Source organism: Symsagittifera roscoffensis, chromosome 1 (genome assembly GCF_963678635.1).
Source record: "Symsagittifera roscoffensis chromosome 1, txSymRosc1.1, whole genome shotgun sequence".
Taxonomy (NCBI): domain Eukaryota; kingdom Metazoa; phylum Xenacoelomorpha; order Acoela; family Convolutidae; genus Symsagittifera; species Symsagittifera roscoffensis.
In genome coordinates, this window is record NC_087062.1 from 58,986,152 (window position 1) to 59,006,772 (window position 20,621).

The 20,621-nt window shown below is 34.0% G+C and overlaps 1 protein-coding gene across 1 annotated transcript in view; it reads right to left on the reverse strand.

Annotated features, from left to right (window-relative positions):
- LOC134846472 (uncharacterized) overlaps positions 1–19,281 on the reverse strand; it is a 34,538-nt gene extending 15,257 nt beyond the window's left edge. The window contains exons 1-5 of the mRNA XM_063863848.1: positions 18,500–19,281; positions 13,097–13,239; positions 12,318–12,385; positions 11,685–11,902; positions 1,044–1,126 (exon numbers count right to left, since the gene is read on the reverse strand). Of these exons, the coding sequence (XP_063719918.1) occupies positions 1,044–1,126; positions 11,685–11,902; positions 12,318–12,385; positions 13,097–13,239; positions 18,500–18,510 (523 nt within the window). The 5' untranslated portion in view covers positions 18,511–19,281. The remainder of the gene's footprint in view (positions 1–1,043; positions 1,127–11,684; positions 11,903–12,317; positions 12,386–13,096; positions 13,240–18,499) is intronic.
- Between the last annotated feature and the right edge of the window lie 1,340 nt (positions 19,282–20,621).

Genomic DNA, 20,621 nt, shown 5'->3' on the forward strand with positions numbered 1-20,621 from the left:
CAGCAATCTCTAGTCGCATGTGTTGCTGCACTACATTATTGTAATAAGCCAAGGTTTGCTACCCTAAGATCGTCCGAAAGATGAAAGCCAGAACTAATCCGGAAATCAATATCTCATCAACCCCCTCAAGGCAATAAATGCCCATTTGTTCAAGTAAAAGTTTACACAAGGGTGAGTGTTAGAACTAGCGTGTTTGAGTGCGGGTGCCGCCGCTAAAAGCACCCACAGGTAGCTAGGAGTTACTTCGGAGCCAGGGCTTTGAGCAGCCATGAGACGTGTCGCTATGCCGATGGATCTGAAACCCGATTCTCCAGTGGTTCTAAAACTTTTAGGATACAGAAGAACAAGTATAATCAAAGGTTTTCTTGAATTTCCAAGTTAAATCAATTTGTCTCAAACACAGTAGCACAAAAAAGAAACATTTTCCGTAGAAACCTTCAATTTTTTAATACGCTGAGGACCTGTATTAAGAACATATATCAGACATTAGTAAAATGGTAGTTTTTCTTCGACCAGATTTTCTCTACGACCAGTATGCTGGTTGCATGGTCAGTGTTGCTTATCATGCCTACTGTGACTGTGCATCTCAATATCTCTGTCCAACTCTCTATCTTCCTCTGCCCTCTACCCAGAGAGATGAGGAAATCAATCTCTGCGGGACAGGCCAAGTAGTTCAGCACAACATACACTACCGTGCCCACAGGAGGCAGTTAACCTTTCTAAACTAATCTAATTCCCCCACTCTTATCTCTGATAAGTCTTGTTTTCACTCATAAATCCAGTTCTATTCAAAAGTATATACCTCTTCACTATGGTTTAAAAAGTACTCTTCTGCGAGTATAAAATTTATTAAATCTCCAGATTATTAAAGTCTGGGTTGAAACAAAAGAGCTTTCAGCGGTTGTTATTTTTGTGTCAAATTCAGGGTCGAATGAACGACAGACAGGCAAATGTGGTCTTAGTTGCTCAGTATGAGATAATGAGTGGACAGAAGGCGAAACGCAAAGATGGCTGCTGAGATCAATTGTTGAATGGATACTCACAGCTGGCGATTCTGAGTTCGCAGATCTGTCTGTCCATCGGGAAAAACTTGAGGTTCATTGGGCATCTGGAGATCACAGTAGCCCTGAAATATTTTGACATCTGATTAAATTTCTATCAAACAGACCAGGGGCGGATCCAGGGTTACCAATTTGCTCAGGTTGAAAAATTTTCCGACAAAATCAACAGAAAATTGACATTTTGCTAACCTCCCGGGTTGAAAAAGAATGCTTATCATACAATTCCATACTATGGAAAAATGCTTATCATACAGTTCCATACAATTCCATAGAATAAAAAAGTCGTATGAAAATCATATGATAACCCTTTTTTCCATACAAGGGAATTGTATGATAGGCATTTTTTTCCATTCAATGGAATCGTATGATGATGATTTCATACGATGTTTGTAAAATGCTTAATCCCATACCTCTGAAAAACAAACAAACATTGTGCATTTAAGTCAATTTCTCAAAATAGGACTACTAAAACCAAGGAAAAACAAGTGTTCTGGCAAATAAAACGTAAATTCTGTAGAAATCTGACAAAAAACAAACCAAATCAGGGGCGGACTTAGGGGACCGGGTGGAGTATGCCCCCTTCCTCAGGGATCCCCCTTTTGTAGTATTTTGAGAAGTCCGTTTTGGTGACGGAACCTAAAAACTTTTATAAGTGGCCTTTGGCGCCAATCTACACTAATTTTGAGGGGGGAGGGGGAAAAAGTGCAAAAAACGCCTATTTTGGCCTGTTTTTTCAAAATTTTGCCTGCGGCGATGAAAATTTGGCCAAAAACTGTCTTTTTAGTGCTTTGGGAGAGCTCGGAAAATCAATTTGGTCGACCTAAAGAAAAGAAAATTTTGGAAAATTCTAGATCCGCTCCTGGTATATATAGATCAATACTTTTAGTCAGCAATATATTTTTATAAAGAACAAAATTCAAAATGTTTTTTTTTTTGCCAAGCGTGGGAAAATTTACAGCTTGTTGTAAACAGTGTCTATCAAAAAAAAACCCAGAACTTCAGGTTCACTTGGGGAGGGGGGAGGTTACGGACATTTCCAGGGATTCGACCACTTCACCACCCTTAGGGTCGTTTCGGTGCTATTTTACGACATCCAGACAACATTTGTTCTAAAAGTTTTTAATTCCGCAATTGATGTAATTATTACGTAAATCGGTTTACTGATCTGATAATTTACTGGCACATCGGTTTACTGTACGCAACCCGTTAATATATATTCTTTTGTCAAACGCGCCTTAAAAAATTTTTCTAAAATTTTTTAAAGGCGCGTTGGATGCAAGAATATATTAGCGGGGTGCGTACAGTAAGCCGATGTGTCAGTAAATTACCAGATCAGTAAACCGATTTACGTAATAATTACATCAAGTGCGGAATTAAAGATTTATAGAACATTGGTTTGCTGAGCTAGAACATTGATTTCAAAACTACCGGGCGCATGGGAAGAGTTATTTTATTCCATTTTTTAATTCAGTTTTTGTATTGAGGAAAAATTTTGTCATTTTGTAAAAATCTCAGTTTTTTAGCTAATGTGATTTAAAAATTGATCATGAGTTTTCGGTTCACTGATCTGGTCCGCCCGTTTTTGGTTTAATGATAAAACGACTTACTTATCTAGCACCATATTTTTTTTGATAGGAGCGAGTGCACAAAACCTTCAAATGAGTGCACAGAAGTTGAATTTTTGACCTTTTTTTTCAAAACTTTCGGCGCGAAAAATTAATAGGGTTTTCATCAGGGTCTACAAAAGTAGGGTCTTCATAGTTTTCTGGGAGTCCTCCGAAAATCAATGCGGTCGACCTCAATAAATGTTCACAAAAAAACAAAGTTTTGGATTTTTTTGAAAATCTGTGCATCTCCCAAAAAATTGTGGATCCAGCCCATGATTAGAACCCTCGTATCAATAATATCGCTTCTTGTTTTTGGAAAGTTGATAAGCCCTTAAACTATGATAGGATCATTTTCATAAAGTTTTAGCAAATCAACATTTTCTAGAAGTCGAAAAAACTGCAGCAATAAATGCTGTTTCTGGTTGGTTGTAAAAAGCAAATAAGAAGTTTATTGTTATTTATTTCGATAACTGCACTTACCAAGCGTTGGGATAGATAATCATTGAACTGCTGTGAAAGAATACATTAACTAACAGCAATTCATGAACCCCGCATAACCCAAAGATTCACCTTTTGGTACTATTTTACCACATTTATTCTCGGTCGCCAATTTATTGTTTTTTTGGGGGAGAACGTTCGCCCGAAACGAAATTTTGCGGTCAAAACTCGGAACTTATTGATCTAAACTAGCAAGATTCGCCCCGTATTGACCTAAAATGAATCAACTTGTACCGCTGAAAACTTTTCTTCAGACCTGAGAAGATTTTGCTGCTTTAATTACTGAACGGACTTCTTTAGTTCGGTACAAACTTACTTGTGGTTCATTATGTTACCTTGCGTGAAAAAAATCTTGCCTTATTCCAGAGCAAAAACAATTTGATCATTTTACTGATTACTGATTTGAGATGAACAAATGTTTGGAACACTTTCGAAAAATTGTTTTGTTTTTGTTATAATTATACATAGTACTTAATCTTACGTTCAAACCAGAAAACTATAAGCATACAGTTTATAAAATTATACGTTTACAAACTAAATCGGCTTGTGTGAATGCCAAAAAAAGCATCGGCTTGTCGGGAGCATCTCCATTTTGCGAAAATAATTGTGGCCAGCTAAAGCCACTGCTGGTATTCTAAGAAAGGGAACAAAGTTCTTCTTCAAACAAAAAGTGACTGAAATTGATTTAAGTTAAAAAAAACAATTAAATTAAAGAGAAACCACCCAACCACCCATTAATCTATCCAACCAGTCATTAAAAGAATCCTCATCTTACTTTCCACTCCTCATCTGAAAAAAATGTTTGTATATGACTCAATTTAGTTGCAAATGGCAGTGTTTCTAAAATTTTCGTTACTAGTAAAGCACCCTGTATTTGTTTAAGCTTAGCTTAGGGCTTTCGGTATCAGTTTTTCAAAAACTTAAGATGAAAAAACTTTTTAGCAATTGTTTGGAACATTTTTCAAAGTTTTGTTTTGTTTTTGTTTTAGTTATACATAGTACTTAATTTCACGTTCAAACCAGAAACTTATAAGCATATAGTTTATAAAATTAAACGTTTACAAACTGGTTCGGCCTGTGTGAATGCAAAAAAAGCATCGGCTTGTCGGTAGCATCTCCATGTTGGGATGATAATTGAGGCCAGCTAAAGCCACTGCTGGTATTCTAAGAAAGGGAACAAATTCTTCTTCAAACAAAAGGTGACTGAAATTGATTTAAGTTAAAAAAAAAACAATTGAATTAAAAAGAAACCACCCAGACACCCATTAATCTATCCAACCAGTCATTAAAAGAATCCTCATCTTACTTTCCACTCTAAAAAAATAGTTTGTATATGACTCACTTTAATTGCAAATGGCAGTGTTTCTAAAATTTTCGTTCTTAGTAAAACACCCTGTATTTGTTGAAGCTTAGCTTAAGGTTTTTGGTATCAGTTTTTCAAAAACTTAAGATGAAAAAACTTTTTAGCAATTGTTTGGAACAATTTTCAAAGTTTTTTTTTTGTTTTAGTTATACTTAGTACTTAATTTCACGTTCAAACCAGAAACTTATAAGCATATAGTTTATAAAATTTTACGTTTACAACATGGTTCGGCCTGTGTGAATGCCAAAAAAAAGCATCGGCTTGTCGGGAGCATCTCCATATTGGGATGATAATTGAGGCCAGCTAAAGCCACTGCTGTTATTCTAAGAAAGGGAACAAAGTTCTTCTTCAAACAAAAGGTGACTGAAATTGATTTAAGTTAAAAAAAACAATTAATTTAAAAAGAAACCACCCAATGACCCAATAATCTATCCAACCAATCATTAAAAGAATCCTCAACCTACTTTCCTTTCTGCAAAAATGTTTGTATATGACTCAATTTAGTTGCAAATGGCAGTGTTTCTAAAATTTTTGTTACTAAGAAAACATCCTGTATTTGTTAAAGCTTAGCTTAGGGCTTTCGGTATCAGTTTTTCAAAAACTTAAGATGAAAAAACTTTTTAGCAATTGTTTGGAATATTTTTCAAAGTTTTTTTTTTGTTTTTGTTTTAGTTATACATAGTACTTAATTTCACGTTCAAACCAGAAACTTATAAGCATGTAGTTTATAAAATTAAACGTTTACAAACTGGTTCGGCCTGTGTGAATGCCAAAAAAAGCATCGGTTTGTCGGGAGCATCTCCATATTGGGATGATAATTGAGGCCAGCTAAAGCCACTGCTGGTATTCTAAGAAAGGGAGCAAAGTTCTTCTTCAAACAAAATGTGACTGAAATTGAAATAAGTTAAAAAAATAATTAAATTAAAAAGAAACCACCCAACCACCCATTAATCTATCCAACCAGTCATAAAAAGAATCCTCATCTTACTTTCCACTCTGAAAAAAATGTTTGTATATGACTCAATTTAGTTGCAAATGGCAGTGTTTCTAAAACTTTCGTTACTAGTAAAGCACCCTGTATTTGTTTAAGCTTAGCATAGGGCTTTCGGTATCAGTTTTTCAAAAACTTAAGATGAAGAAACTTTTTAGCAATTGTTTGGAATATTTTTCAAAGTTTGTTTTGTTTTTGTTTTAGTTATACATAGTACTTAATTGTACGTTCAAACCAGAAACATATAAGCATATAGTTTATAAAATTATACGTTTACAAACTAAACCGGCCTGTGTGAATGCCAAAAAAAGCATCGGCTTGTCGGGAGCATCTCCATATTGGGATGATAACTGAGGCCAGCTAAAGCCACTGCTGGTATTCTAAGAAAGAGAACAAAGTTTTTCTTCAAACAAAATGTGACTGAAATTGAAATTAAGTTAAAAAAACAATTAATTTAAAAAGAAACCACCCAATGACCCAATGATCTATCCAACCAATCATTAAAAGAATCCTCAACCTACTTTCCACTCTGCAAAAATGTTTGTATATGACTTAATTTAGTTGCAAATGGCAGTGTTTCTAAAATTTTCGTTACTTGTAAAACACCCTGTAATTGTTGAAGCTTAGCTTAGGGCTTTCGGCATCAGCTTTTCAAAAACTAAAATGAAAAGTTTTTTTAGCAAATGTTTGGAACATTTTTTGAAAGTTTTTTTTTGTTTTTGTTTTAGTTATTATTATACATAGTACTTAATCTTACGTTCAAACCAGAAACTTATAAGCATATATTTATAAAATTGTACGTTTACAAACTAAATCGGCTTGTGTGAATGCCAAAAAAGCATCGGCTTGTCGGGAGCATCTCCATTTTGGGAAAATAATTGTGGCCAGCTAAAGCCATTGCTGGTATTCTAAGAAAGGGAACAAAGTTCTCCTACAAACAAAATGTGACTGAAATTGAAATTAAGTTTAAACAAATTAAATTGAAAAGAAACCACCCAACCACCCATTAATCTATCCAATCAATCATTATAAGAATCCTCATCTTACTTTCCACTATGCAAAATTTTTTGTATATGACTCAATTCTGTTGCAAATGGCGGTATTTCTAAAATTTTTGTTACTAGTAAAACACCCTGTAATTGTTGAAGCTTAGCTTAGGGCTTTCGGCATCAGCTTTTCAAAAACTAAGATGAAAAGTTTTTTTAGCAAATGTTTGGAACATTTTTTGAAAGTTTTTTTTGTTTTTGTTTTAGTTATAATTATACATAGTACTTAATTGTACGTTCAAACCAGAAACTTATAAGCATATAAATTATAAAATTATACGTTTACAAGCTAAATCGGCCAGTGTGAGTGCTAAAAAAAGCATCGGCTTGTCGGGAGCATCTCCATATTGGGATGATAATTGAGGCCAACTAAAGCCACTGCTGGTATTCTAAGAAAGGGAACAAAGTTTTTCTACAAACAAAGTGTGACTGAAATTGAAACTAATTTTAAAAAACAATTAAACTAAAAAAAACCACCCAATCACCCATTAATCTATCCAACCAATTATTAAAAGAATCCTCATCTTACTTTCCACTCTGCAAAATTTTTTGTATATGATTCAATTCTCTTGCAAATGGCAGTATTTCTAAAATTTTTGTTACTAGTAAAACACCCTGTATTTGTTGAAGCTTAGCTTAGGGCTTTCGGTATCAGATTTTCAAAACCTTTAGATGAAAAAACTTTTTAACAATTGTTTGGAGCATTTTTCACTGTTTTTTTTGTTTTTGTTTTAGTTATACATCATACTTAATTTCACGTTCAAACCAGAAACTTATAAGCATATAGTTTATAAAATTATACTTTTACAAACTGGTTCGGCTTGTGTGAATGCCAAAAAAAGCATCGGCTGGTCGGGAGCATCTCCATATTGGGATGATAATTGAGGCCAGCTAAAGCGACTGCTGGTATTCTAAGAAAGAGAACAAAGTTTTTCTTCAAACAAAATGTGACTGAAATTGAAATTAAGTTAAAAAAAACAATTAAATTAAAAAGAAACCACCCAACGACCCATTAATCTATCCGCAATCATTAAAAGAATCCTCAACCTACTTTTCACTCTGCAAAATTGTTTGTATATGACTTAATTTAGTTGCAAATGGCAGTGTTTCTAAAATTTTCGTTACTTGTAAAACACCCTGTAATTGTTGAAGCTTAGCTTAGGGCTTTCGGCATCAGCTTTTCAAAAACTAAGATGAAAAGTTTTTTTAGCAAATGTTTGGAACATTTTTTGAAAGTTTTTTTTTGTTTTAGTTTCAATTATACATAGTACTAAATTGTAAGTTCAAACCAGAAACTTATAAGCATATAGTTTATGAAATTATACGTTTACAAATTAAATCGGCCTGTGTGAATGCCAAAAAAGCATCGGCTTGTCGGGATCATCTCCATATTGGGATGATAATTGAGGCCAACTAAAGCCACTGCTGGTATTCTAAGAAAGAGAACAAAGTTTTTCTTCAAACAAAATGTGACTGAAATTGAAATTAAGTTAAAAAAACAATTAAATTAAAAAAAACCACCCAATCACCCATTAATCTATCCAACCAATTATTAAAAGAATCCTCATCTTACTTTCCACTCTGCAAAATTTTTTGTATATGATTCAATTCTCTTGCAAATGGCAGTATTTCTAAAATTTTTGTTACTAGTAAAACACCCTGTATTTGTTGAAGCTTAGCTTAGGGCTTTCGGTATCAGATTGTCAAAACCTTTAGATGAAAAAACTTTTTAACAATTGTTTGGAGCATTTTTCACTGTTTTTTTTGTTTTTGTTTTAGTTATACATCATACTTAATTTCACGTTCAAACCAGAAACTTATAAGCATATAGTTTATAAAATTATACTTTTACAAACTGGTTCGGCTTGTGTGAATGCCAAAAAAAGCATCGGCTGGTCGGGAGCATCTCCATATTGGGATGATAATTGAGGCCAGCTAAAGCGACTGCTGGTATTCTAAGAAAAAGAACAAAGTTTTTCTTCAAACAAAATGTGACTGAAATTGAAATTAAGTTAAAAAAAAACAATTAAATTAAAAAGAAACCACCCAACGACCCATTAATCTATCCGCAATCATTAAAAGAATCCTCAACCTACTTTTCACTCTGCAAAATTGTTTGTATATGACTTAATTTAGTTGCAAATGGCAGTGTTTCTAAAATTTTCGTTACTTGTAAAACACCCTGTAATTGTTGAAGCTTAGCTTAGGGCTTTCGGCATCAGCTTTTCAAAAACTAAGATGAAAAGTTTTTTTAGCAAATGTTTGGAACATTTTTTGAAAGTTTTTTTTTTGTTTTAGTTTCAATTATACATAGTACTAAATTGTAAGTTCAAACCAGAAACTTATAAGCATATAGTTTATGAAATTATACGTTTACAAATTAAATCGGCCTGTGTGAATGCCAAAAAAAGCATCGGCTTGTCGGGATCATCTCCATATTGGGATGATAATTGAGGCCAACTAAAGCCACTGCTGGTATTCTAAGAAAGAGAACAAAGTTTTTCTTCAAACAAAATGTGACTGAAATTGAAATTAAGTTAAAAAAAACAATTAAATTAAAAAGAAACCACCCAACGACCCATTAATCTAACCGCAATCATTAAAAGAATCTTCATCTTACTTTCCACTCTGCAAAATTTTTTGTAAATGACTCAATTCTGTTGCAAATGGCAGTTTTTCTAAAATTTTCGTTACTAGTAAAACACCCTGTAACTGTTGAAGCTTAGCTTAGGGCTTTAGGCATCAGCTTTTCAAAAACTAAGATGAAAAGTTTTTTTAGCAAATGTTTGGAACATTATTTGAAAGTTTATTTTTTGTTTTAGTTTCAATTATACATAGTACTAAATTGTACGTTCAAACCAGAAACTTATAAGCATATAGTTTATGAAATTATACGTTTACAAATTAAATCGGCCTGTGTGAATGCCAAAAAAAGCATCGGCTTGTCGGGAGCATCTCCATATTGGGATAATAATTGAGGCCAACTAAAGCCACTGCTGGTATTCTAAGAAAGGGAACAAATTTTTTCTACAAACAAAGTGTGACTGAAATTAAAACTAAATTTAAAAAACAATTAAACTAAAAAAACCACTCAATCACCCATTAATCTATCCAACCAATTATTAAAAGAATCCTCATCTTACTTTCCACTCTGCAAACTTTTTTGTATATGATTCAATTCTGTTGCAAATGGCAGTATTTCTAAAATTTTTGTTACTAGTAAAACACCCTGTTTTTGTTGAAGCTTAGCTTAGGGCTTTCAGTATCAGATTTTCAAAAACTTAAGATGAAAAAACTTTTTAACAATTGTTTGGAACATTTTTCACTGTTTTTTTTTGTTTTTGTTTTAGTTATACATAATACTTAATTTCACGTTCAAACCAGAAACTTATAAGCATATAGTTTATAAAATTATACGTTTACAAACTGGTTCGGCTTGTGTGAATGCCAAAAAAAAGCATCGGCTGGTCGGGAGCATCTCCATATTGGGATGATAATTGAGGCCAGCTAAAGCCACTGCTGGTATTCTAAGAAAGGAAACAAAGTTCTTCTACAAACAAAATGTGACTCAAATTGAAATTAAATTAAAAAAACAAGTTTGGAAAGTAACTGTGGTCGGAACCTTATGTGCTACTTGCTCAGCAACAAGCAAATTTTGTTTCGGTTATTTTTTTGTGCGTTTTGAAACAGTAATGAAGTATCCGTCTTTTTTAAAAGTTGTCAAGCTTGTAGCTGACTTGACTTTATAAACTAAATCGGCTTGTGTGAATGCCAAAAAAGCATCGGCTTGTCGGGAGCATCTCCATTTTGGGAAAATAATTGTGGCCAGCTAAAGCCACTGCTGGTATTCTAAGAAAGGGAACAAAGTTCTCCTACAAACAAAATGTGACTGAAATTGAAATTAAGTTAAAAAAAAACAATTAAATTGAAAAGAAACCACCCAACCACCCATTAATCTATCCAACCAATCATTGAAAGAATCCTCATCTTACTTTCCACTCTGCAAAAAATGTTTGTATATGACTCAATTTATTTGCAAATGGCAGTGTTTCAAACTTTTTCGTTACTAGTAAAACACCGTGTATTTGTTGAAGCTTAGCTTAGGGCTTCCGGCATCAGTTTTTTAAAAATTTAAGATGAAAAGTTTTTTGAGCAAATGTTTGGAACGTTTTTGAAAGTTTTTTTTTGTTTTTGATTTAATTGTACATAGTACTTAATCTTACGTTCAAACCAGAAAATTATTACATACAGTTTATAAAAATATTATTTTACAAACTAAATCGGCTTGTGTGAATGCCAAAAAAAGCATCGGCTTGTCGGGAGCAGCTCCATTTTGGGAAAATAATTGTGGCCAGCTAAAGCCACTGCTGGTATTCTAAGAAAGGGAACAAAGTTCTCCTACAAACAAAATGTGACTGAAATTGAAATTAAGTTAAAAAAAAACAATTAAATTAAAAAGAAACCACCCAACCACCCATTAATCTATCCAACCAATCATTAAAAGAATCCTCATTTTACTTTCCACTCTGCAAAAATTTTTGTATATGACTCAATTTATTTGCAAATGGCAGTGTTTCTAATTTTTTCGTTACTAGTAAAACACCGTGTATTTGTTGAAGCTTAGCTTAGGGCTTCCGGCATCAGTTTTTTAAAAATTTAGGATGAAAAGTTTTGTTAGCAAATGTTTGGAACATTTTTTGAAAGTTTTTTTTTGTTTTTGTTTTAGTTATAATTATACATAGTACTTAATTTTACGTTCAAACCAGAAACTTATAAGTATATAGTTTATAAAACTATACGTTTACAAACTAGTTCGGCTTGTGTGAATGTCAAAAAAAGCATCGGCTTGTCGGAAGCATCTCCGTATTGGGAAGATAATTTTGGCCAGCTAAAGCCACTGCTGGTATTCTAAGAAAGGAAACAAAGTTCTTCTACAAACAAAATGTGACTCAAATTGAAATTAAATTAAAAAAACAAGTTTGGAAAGTAACTGTGGTCGGAACCTTATGTGCTACTTGCTCAGCAACAAGCAAATTTTGTTTCGGTTATTTTTTTGTGCGTTTTGAAACAGTAATGAAGTATCCGTCTTTTTTAAAAGTTGTCAAGCTTGTAGCTGACCTGATGCTCATGAGGATATCGCCGGTGGGGTGAACTCTGAAGAAGACGTTCTCCTTTGTGACCTGGTGCACGTTGGAGGTGATTTCGGTCTGGAAGAAAGAGTCCGGCAGCCACAGGAAGTCTATCAAGTCCTGCGAAAGTGGAATTGGCTTGCTCCCATTGTAGGCCAATCGGGGGTCCCTCCAGTACTGGCGGAAGTACATGCCCACTTTGAATGTCTGTGCCGTGAAAAAAAACAGAAGCAGGTTAACAACTTTCGATTTCAATCATCAATCTAGAAACTATTCAGCGGATTTTTCCAAAAATTGGGAATAACATTTACAGATATTTATACAGCCGTTGGAGTTGATTAAGACGTTGGAGCGAAATAAAATCGTTCGAGACTTCAGTGAGGGGTTTTAGTGACAAAAAATTGATGCTAACTTTTAGCTTAAAATGTTTATTTGCGTTTTTAAATGGATGAAACACAAAGTTATTAGAAAAGTGTCTTGATGGAAGTTCGCAATTTCTCATTCTGTCGTGAAAATTTCAATTAATGCTGTTTACTAACTTTACTGGTTAATGCGTGAAAAATCACACGCGCAATTTTTTTTTCACTCCAGCTGAGGAAACTTCTGGGAGTTTCGAACTCACCATGTCGACCTCTGAAACTGGCCCCACGTTGACCACGTAAATGTTCACAGACACTTCCACTGGATCCCCTGGAACAGAAACAAAAACTGAAGTGGCAAGACAGAAGACGCATCAAAAATTACAAGAAGTGCCATAGTGCTGAAAGCAAAGTGGTTGTGATTTTGACCAATAACTAACATTTCATTCGATAGCTATGCAAAGAATATTTATTTTTCGACCGCATTTTATCCAGAAGATAATTGAAAAAATTGAAAAAAAAAACATATTTTTATTGTTCTTTTTTGTTAATTTTTTAAACATCTTTTTTGTTCAAATTTCCTGTCATGATTTTTACAAAAAGAAAAAGAAATTGAAAAAGCTAAAATGAGTGCTAATAATAGTTCTAATGACGTCAAAAACGTAAGTCGAATTAAACTTGGAGATTCGCCTCTATAATTCAAATTGAGCATTTTAGCCTGAAAATTGAATTTTTTTTCGACGCTGAGACAACTGATTTAAAGATTTTCTAGAATCGAAGCCCGAATTAAAGGACATTCAATTGATACAATTTTGAACCCCCAAAGAGCTTTCTTTGAGGTAAGAGGGCACCTTCAAATTATATGTTAAGTTTTTGGTGAGAGAAAAACTGCAACACATTTTTAGGATGTTTCCAAACTTGCGCATCTGTTGGAATCAAACTTCCGACCTTTAGATCGAAGAGTAATCACACTAGCTACTGTGCCAGCCTGTGACAAGGGACAAGCTGAAGTTTAGCACAGTGATGTTGTTAAATGACTCACTATTAAAGTATGTGGTTGGTCTGAGTCTCCTCTCGTAGGTGCTGTTAGACAACATCTCCAGTAACTTCTTCTCGTCATCGAAACATAAACCCATTCTGCCAGCGCATAGTAACACCAGTGACATTTGCACCCAGCCACAATATCTGTGCAAAAATAAGTCTTAACTTTACCCACAAATGTCATTACTTTCACCATAGTAGTGGCTTTCAGCATAGTGGCAAGGCGTTCGCTTTTAGAACGTCAGATTCACTGTTCGATATCCTGCCATGACAATGATAGTGTGTGAGGACAAGCTCTAACTTGACCTCTATATTCAGGTTTCAGGTACCACAGCTAGACGATTTCGGCTGCAATATTGCGGCACCACGTGAAAATTTTAGACCCAAAAACGTCCCTGATTCGCATAAAATGAGCGTTGCTCAGCAAAAATAATTTAATATGAACGCAGTGAAATATGTAATATGAAGAAGTATGAGAAAAAGGCCCACGAATCACAATTAATTAACATATTTTTTTTACAGGTAATTGCATATCGCTGTAGTGCATCAAAAAATTTCCGAATCTGAAAAGTTTCCGAATTTTTTTGCCATTCTTTGCCAAAAAAAGCAGTTTTTCCTCTTTTAGACGTTGTCACCATAATTTTATCGAGTGGCAACCGCAATTTTGTAAGTTTTGCAGTATTGTTTTTAAAAAAACGTTAAATTACCAATACTAAACTCAGAGCAAAGGTCATTAATTCAGAAAGGGATCTATTCCTATTATCAAAAAGTTAGCTGTTCACTTTTCAGATAAATCTCTAGTGGAATCTCTGCTAGCAAAAGCCTTTTATGGTTTGTTAGTTTTACCGGATTGGTAAAAACTATTTTGCGTCTAAAAATTTATAAAAAAAGTTAACCGGATTCTGTGCAAAGAGTACGAAATGTTCCAAGCACATTTAAAAATTACATTTAGCTTTTTTAACGTTTTTTGTTCAAACTTAAGTGATGTAAATAATTTCAAAACTGCAAAAATGCGATAACTTGGTAAATTAGATCATAGCTGAAATAATGTAGAAATTTCAAAGGTTAAATAGATTGTCTCTGATCATGTCACTTGCAAGTTTTGTGTCATTTGGTCAGCAAAAAGTTTTAAGAAATTCAGACCACTTCATCTCGAAACTGAGAAATTGTTTTTGTAATATATTTTATAGAAAAAATAACGACTAATAGTGACACCACTATGATACCACATCTGTACTCTAAAAAATTGGCTAAAATTGGGCGGGAATACACTAAATATTCTACAGTTTTCTCCTCATTTAAGTGAAGCGGTCGAGATAACAAGGATAGCCCTCATTGTGCAAGTAGCAAAAAACTTTCCGATCTCGAATGAAGATGAATGAAAATTTAAAACCAAAGAATTGATTCTGGATGGAAAAAAAAATAGAACAGTCTTTGTGACTCTGAGGTAAACTTTTTGAAATTTATGGGCAGTAGCGGATTTAGGGAGGGGGGGCGGGGGGGACGTTTCCTTCTCGCCTCAGGGATTCGACTCCCTTCCGACCCAAAGGGTCCCCCTTTGTACTATTTTGAGATATCTATTTTTGGCTGACTGACCTGAAAACTTTTATAAAGGCGCCTTCGGTGCCAATCTATACTGAGTGGGAGCGCGCGCCGAAAAAACGCGATTTTTTGGTCGACGTTTTCCAAAAACTGCTTAAAAACGCCTTTTTTGGCCTTTTTTTAATAAAAAATTTGCCTGCGGCGGAGAAATTTGGTCAAATTAGGGTTTTCATAGTGGTTCGGGAGAGCTCAGTGGGTTTGGTCGACCCAAAAAAAAGGTCGACAAAACTTTCAAATTTTTTGAAAATCCACCCCACACCCCCCCCCCCTCCCTCGAGAAATTCCTAGAATCGCGCCTATTTATGGGGTATAAATCACATTTAAAAAAATTTACTTATGATAACACACTTGGCATCTCTACGAGTTTTTTTTAAGGTTGTTTCGAAAATGGCTGGAAAGATAACACACTTTTTTTATAGCTCCTTCGCACTTGCATTTGCATTTTTTCCTTGATTTAATCGTATGACTACCTTTCTAAATAAATGTACTCGTATTAAAAACATGTTTTCCATAGTTGAAAGCAAGAAACAATTTTCAGTGTTTTGCTACGAAATGCAAACCAGCAACCAAGATTTTTCTCATACTGAAATGTCCATTGCTAAAACTGCAAAAAGTTTGCAGGTTAATTTACTTTTTGAGATACGCTTTTCACTGTTATTAGTTTTCACACAATTTGATTTAAAAAATCCGTGTTTGCCTTCTCTGAGAACCTCATTGCGTCTTTTGATTCTGCTGGGCAAAATACTTTTTATATAGAGGACAAATTAACAGAGAAATACTCTGTTTGCAAGAAGTTGACAACATTTTCAATCATATAATTCCCATTCATTTAATGAAAAACAGCATCCACTTCTACCATTCTTCCCAACCCACTTCAAATTTCTCTCATCTCTAGATATGCATGACTAGCGTTCTTCCATCAACTATTTAAATGCAAATTCTTTCAAGCATTTAATTTTTTCCTTTTTGTTCCGACTTTCCTAATGAAAGTAGCGGAATATTTGTGCTCGGAACTAGTCCTTTTTGACCGGATTTTTTAAATATCATTCAAAAACTATTGTTTTGAGCTTAAATTTGAAAATCTATTTCACCTGTGATCTTTTTTTCTAGCTATTAACGCGTAAGTGGAGATATAATTCGTCTTAGAAAGCGTTCCAAATTGGCTGAAGGAAGCTTATTTGCCATAATTGATTTGTTACTAGGAGGAACATCTATCACATTGTACTTTATAAGATTTTCGCAAAAATCTCAAATTAAAAAAAAATTTTTTATTTTTTTTCTACAATTAATTTTTTGTGTTATTACTACTCCATAGACCTTAAAAAGCAATCGCAACATTCAGGGCTTTGCCATGATATGAGCAGTATTGTTGTTCCGACATTCGTAACGAAAGTAAAGGAAAACTTGTGTTCGGGATGGTTTTTTTTTCTTCAGACAAAATTCGACTTTTTAACCAGTCAGTTTCGATGGAGTTTCTTTTATCATTCGAAAACTATTGTTGTCCTGAGCTTAAATTTGAACATTTTCATTTTTCACCTGTGATTGTTTTTTGTGTTGTGAAGTGGCCAATTTGGGACAGTTAACGCGCGATATTTTTCGCGCTATTAACGCGTAAGCAGAGATTTAATCCATTTTAGAAATCGTTCCAAATTGGTTCAAGGAAACTTATATGCCAAAATTTATCACTTTGTACTTAATATGGCGGTTGCGGGATGTTTTTACAAAAAATCTTATTTTTTAAAGTTTTTTTTACATTGTTCAAATTTTTCATGTTTTTACTGCTCCGTAGAACTTAAAAGGCAGTCGGAACATTCAAGGCTTCGCCCTGATACGAGCTGTCTTGTTTGTGTTTGTTTCAAATTCAAAGATGTCTCTGGATGTTTTCATTCCATCAGTCAAAATGGCAATTGACGCTCACAGAATAACTCCAATCAGAGATATGCCGCAAATCAAAATCACAAATCTTTTTATTTTTGGAGATTTTTCAGCAAATTTAACTTGAACTATCTTTCTAAATTTGGTGATGAACTTATTGCCACTAAAAAGAAACATAAAACACTATCATGGAAAAAATTCAATCTACTGTTAAGAGAAAGTAGATTTTGGTTGAACTTAGTGACGTTCAGGAGATCCATTTAAGAGAAAAAGTTTGTTTCAGAGAATTTTTTTTTCGTTGATATTACTGAAAACAAAGCTTTTACCGCAGTTTTGGGACTTTTGTAGATCAATTTTATTGCTGCTAAATTTTCGCATGTAAATATTTTAGTTATTTTTTTTAACTTAAAACATGAACACGAAAAGCCAAGTGGAAGGCAGACAGGTTTTTATTAAACTTAGTTATTGGTCATAATAATCTGCTTAAGTGTATATAACCCGTAATACATCTGTGTATATATGGATAAATTCTGTAGAGAATCTTTAATATATGAATCTGTTTATATGTATATGTAAATGTATATGTATATATATATATATATATATATATATATATATATATATATATAGGTATTGGGTTCATAAACTGTCAGAAGTTTGTAGATAGTATGTACAAAAATTTGCACCAAGTTTGCGTTTTGGTAGCTATCAAACCACTTAGCTCAAATAAAAAATGCTTTCGATATTGCTATCGATATATTAGTTTTTAAGTTCCATTATTTTGTGCTTTCAAAAGCAATCTATTTCACAATTGTATTTTGTCTTTGCTACAATTGATTAAGCAATCCTAATTTTGCCAATGTTAGACGATCAGTTCAGTGATATAGTTGCTTGTGATCAACCCAATGTTCCAAAAGTACCAAAAAAATGTCGGTGGGTTTTTACCTGCGAATAAAACTAACGTCATATTTTTAATGGATATGTGGTGTTAGCTTTCAAAAAGTTGGTCTTGATTTTAAAGCCTACGTCCCTCACATTTTCAATTAAAACTTGCGTAGAACGCGTTTTTGTTTCGAGCATACATGTAATCCGGCTCACATTACAAAACACTTTCTTTACTAGAGGTACCAAGTTAGTCCAAAGTATGTTTTCTGCCTTAAGAAAATGTAACACTGGGAAAAGTTAATACAGTGCTGATTTAAATTAACCGGACAAAACAAGCTAAACTTGAAGTTTAAAATTCGTTTTTCTCAAATAGGGTTGGGTTTAGGTGAAAACTTATGAAGACAAAACTTGCTTAAAAGTTAGTCGAACTAACTCATTTTTGGGGTAAAATGTTGGGCCCGAACTTCGCAAAACAAATTACACAATATTAATTCCGCTAAAATTTTAAGCAAGTTTTGTCTTCATAAGTTTTCACCTAAACTCAACCCAATTTGAGAGAAACGCGTTTTAAATTTAAAATTTAACGCGTTTTGTCCGGTTAATTTAAATCAGCACTGAACAATAAAAAAAATAACGCGACATCTCGCAACAGAAGGCAACTGGTAGCAAAAAACAAATCTTAAAATGTAAAGAAAACGACAACTCGCAGGCTTTAAAATTAACTTATTTCTTGAGAACTTTGGCTTAAGGTGACTGTTAGGCAGTTTACGCGCATTTCACCGCTTTGCGGCAATAACCGGCTCTAAATTTTGTATTAAGTCCTAAACCCTCTTTTATCGCGAGTAATTTTTAATCGCGAGTTGTCGCATTACAAAGAAAAAACGTGAATCCCTCTCAAAAATGGAAGAGCTTTTTTGTATACAGAATCTGGGAGTCGTTGGCAAGCAAATGAACGAATATCTACTTAGCTTCAAGTTGAAAAACGAATGATATCTAAGTAACTGAGCATACCCGATAATGAACGACACTTCAATAAACTTACATTTTGATCATGATGGCGTAAAAAGTCGTTTTGTTCAGTAATAAAACTACTCAGTTTTATTCGGTTAAAAGTAGTTGTACTCAGTAAAATATGGAGATGAATTCAGTAATAAATATGGAGGGGACGATGAGAACGACCTCTAGCGGTGTAAGAGCCCAATTTCATAAGAGAGAAGAAGCTGGAGTTAAGATAAGCATCCACTCAAATCTGATCGTTCTTGGCCACTTTGCATGCAAAAGAGTGGTAAGTTTCGGGGACTCGAGATGACACAAGTGTTCTCCACTGTTTGATTTCCTCTTGGATACGGATTAGAAGATAAAAGAAGCCGATCAGCGACCAGTGATACCAAAAAATCCCCTGTGTAGTGCCCACTCAAACCCTAATACCACAGAACTCAAGGGCACTGAGCTTAATTACGTAAATCTTACTTGGACTCTAATCCAGGATAAATTGACGCTTCAATTCTACTTGATCAGGGCGAGTAAGTGCCACTGGATTGGTGGTTTGGATAACGAAGGATAAATCTTATCTGATTTGCAATCAAAGCAATGCACTTGACATTTAGAGGTGGTTCAAATAAAGACCATACTGAATTTTAATAACGGGAAACTCAAACAATCCTGTCCGAGATATAATCGGAATGTGTTTTGTCTCGCAAAAATTTCGTGTTTTTTTATTATTACGGGAAAAGACCCCAAATATATCAGAAACATTATTTTGAGCCGTCATTTCTATGGCCAAGGAAAAGATTTTAAATCAAGTTTTGGGCAAGCTATTTTGACACCTAATGATCATTTATGACAAGTCAGGCAACCAATTTCGTGACGTAGTGTTAGTTTTGAAATCTGAATTTTATGTCTGAATTGCGGTAAGAATTGCCCACTGAGAATTTCTATGGGGCGAATTGGGCGTGATCGTTCGGCAAAGTTTCTTAATCAGTGGTGTGTTTCCAAGTGTAATCAATGAAATAACACATAGTATCTTCTTTTTTGACGTGCCACTCAATTTGTATTTATTGAAATGTTGTTTCATAAGCACCGCTGATCGCGAATGTGAGATATAGTACTATCTCTGAGCAGAAATGCAGAAAGGGTGATAACTAGGGGGACAGAATAGGACATTAGGAAAGGGATTTAATTGCGTGGGGGCGTTGACGTGGCGTGGTTATCTAAGATTAAAAAGTACGTTCTAAGTAGTTCTCACTACATTTAGGTATTGAACTTCGCAAAAGATCTATTGTTGGTGTTCCGGCAACTTTTTCAATCTACGTGGCGTAGCATGAAAAAAACTAGGAATTATGGGTTTAACTGATGACAAAGAATATTACCATAGCCCGGCAACGAGATTTTACGGTAATATATGGCTTTTACGATCTAAATGACTACTATTAAATAAGATTTTTAAAATACCCTTTTCTCTGTTATTTCATCATTTCGATTTGTCCATTTGTTGGTCTCAATGACAAATTAATTTAAAGTCTACCTTCAATGTAGACTCTTTTCGCTCCAGGTAATGATTAGTTCAACTACACTTCATTTATTGGCCAATGGAACTCCTCAACTCGAATTTTTTCTTCATTTTTCAGCCGAAAAAAAAACGTTTTAATGTCATGGTTTAGTTCATGTTACTTGGAAAGTTCATTAGAAAGGATAAAGGCCCGATAAAAGGATGATTATAAAAACCATAACATTAGCTCCTCTAATGCTCTCACCAAAGGTATTGAAATCATCTTCAGGAAAAATTGTACTATATAGCTCATTATACGAAAACTAGATTTGGTGTCAATAAAAATGCGAAATCAATTTTTAACATAGAATCAAAATTGTTAATTGCCGAGTTCAAATAACTTCGGGAAACTTAATGCTGTGCTCTCGGCCATTCGGCAAAACTTTTATCGATTATTTTTAATTGGCAGTTGCCATCGTTCGAGCAGTCTTGCTTGGGGCTTTGAAAGCAATTTATAAATGCATTTTTTGTAAATAAATTGATCTTAAGCTCACTGGGTTAGATAAACCGATATCTAGTGTCACACCATTGTCAAAATTTTTTTGAACCGCAAATAATCTTAGCAATTCTAGATAAACCGTAACAAACCTTTTAGAAGTATTTCTGACAATATTGA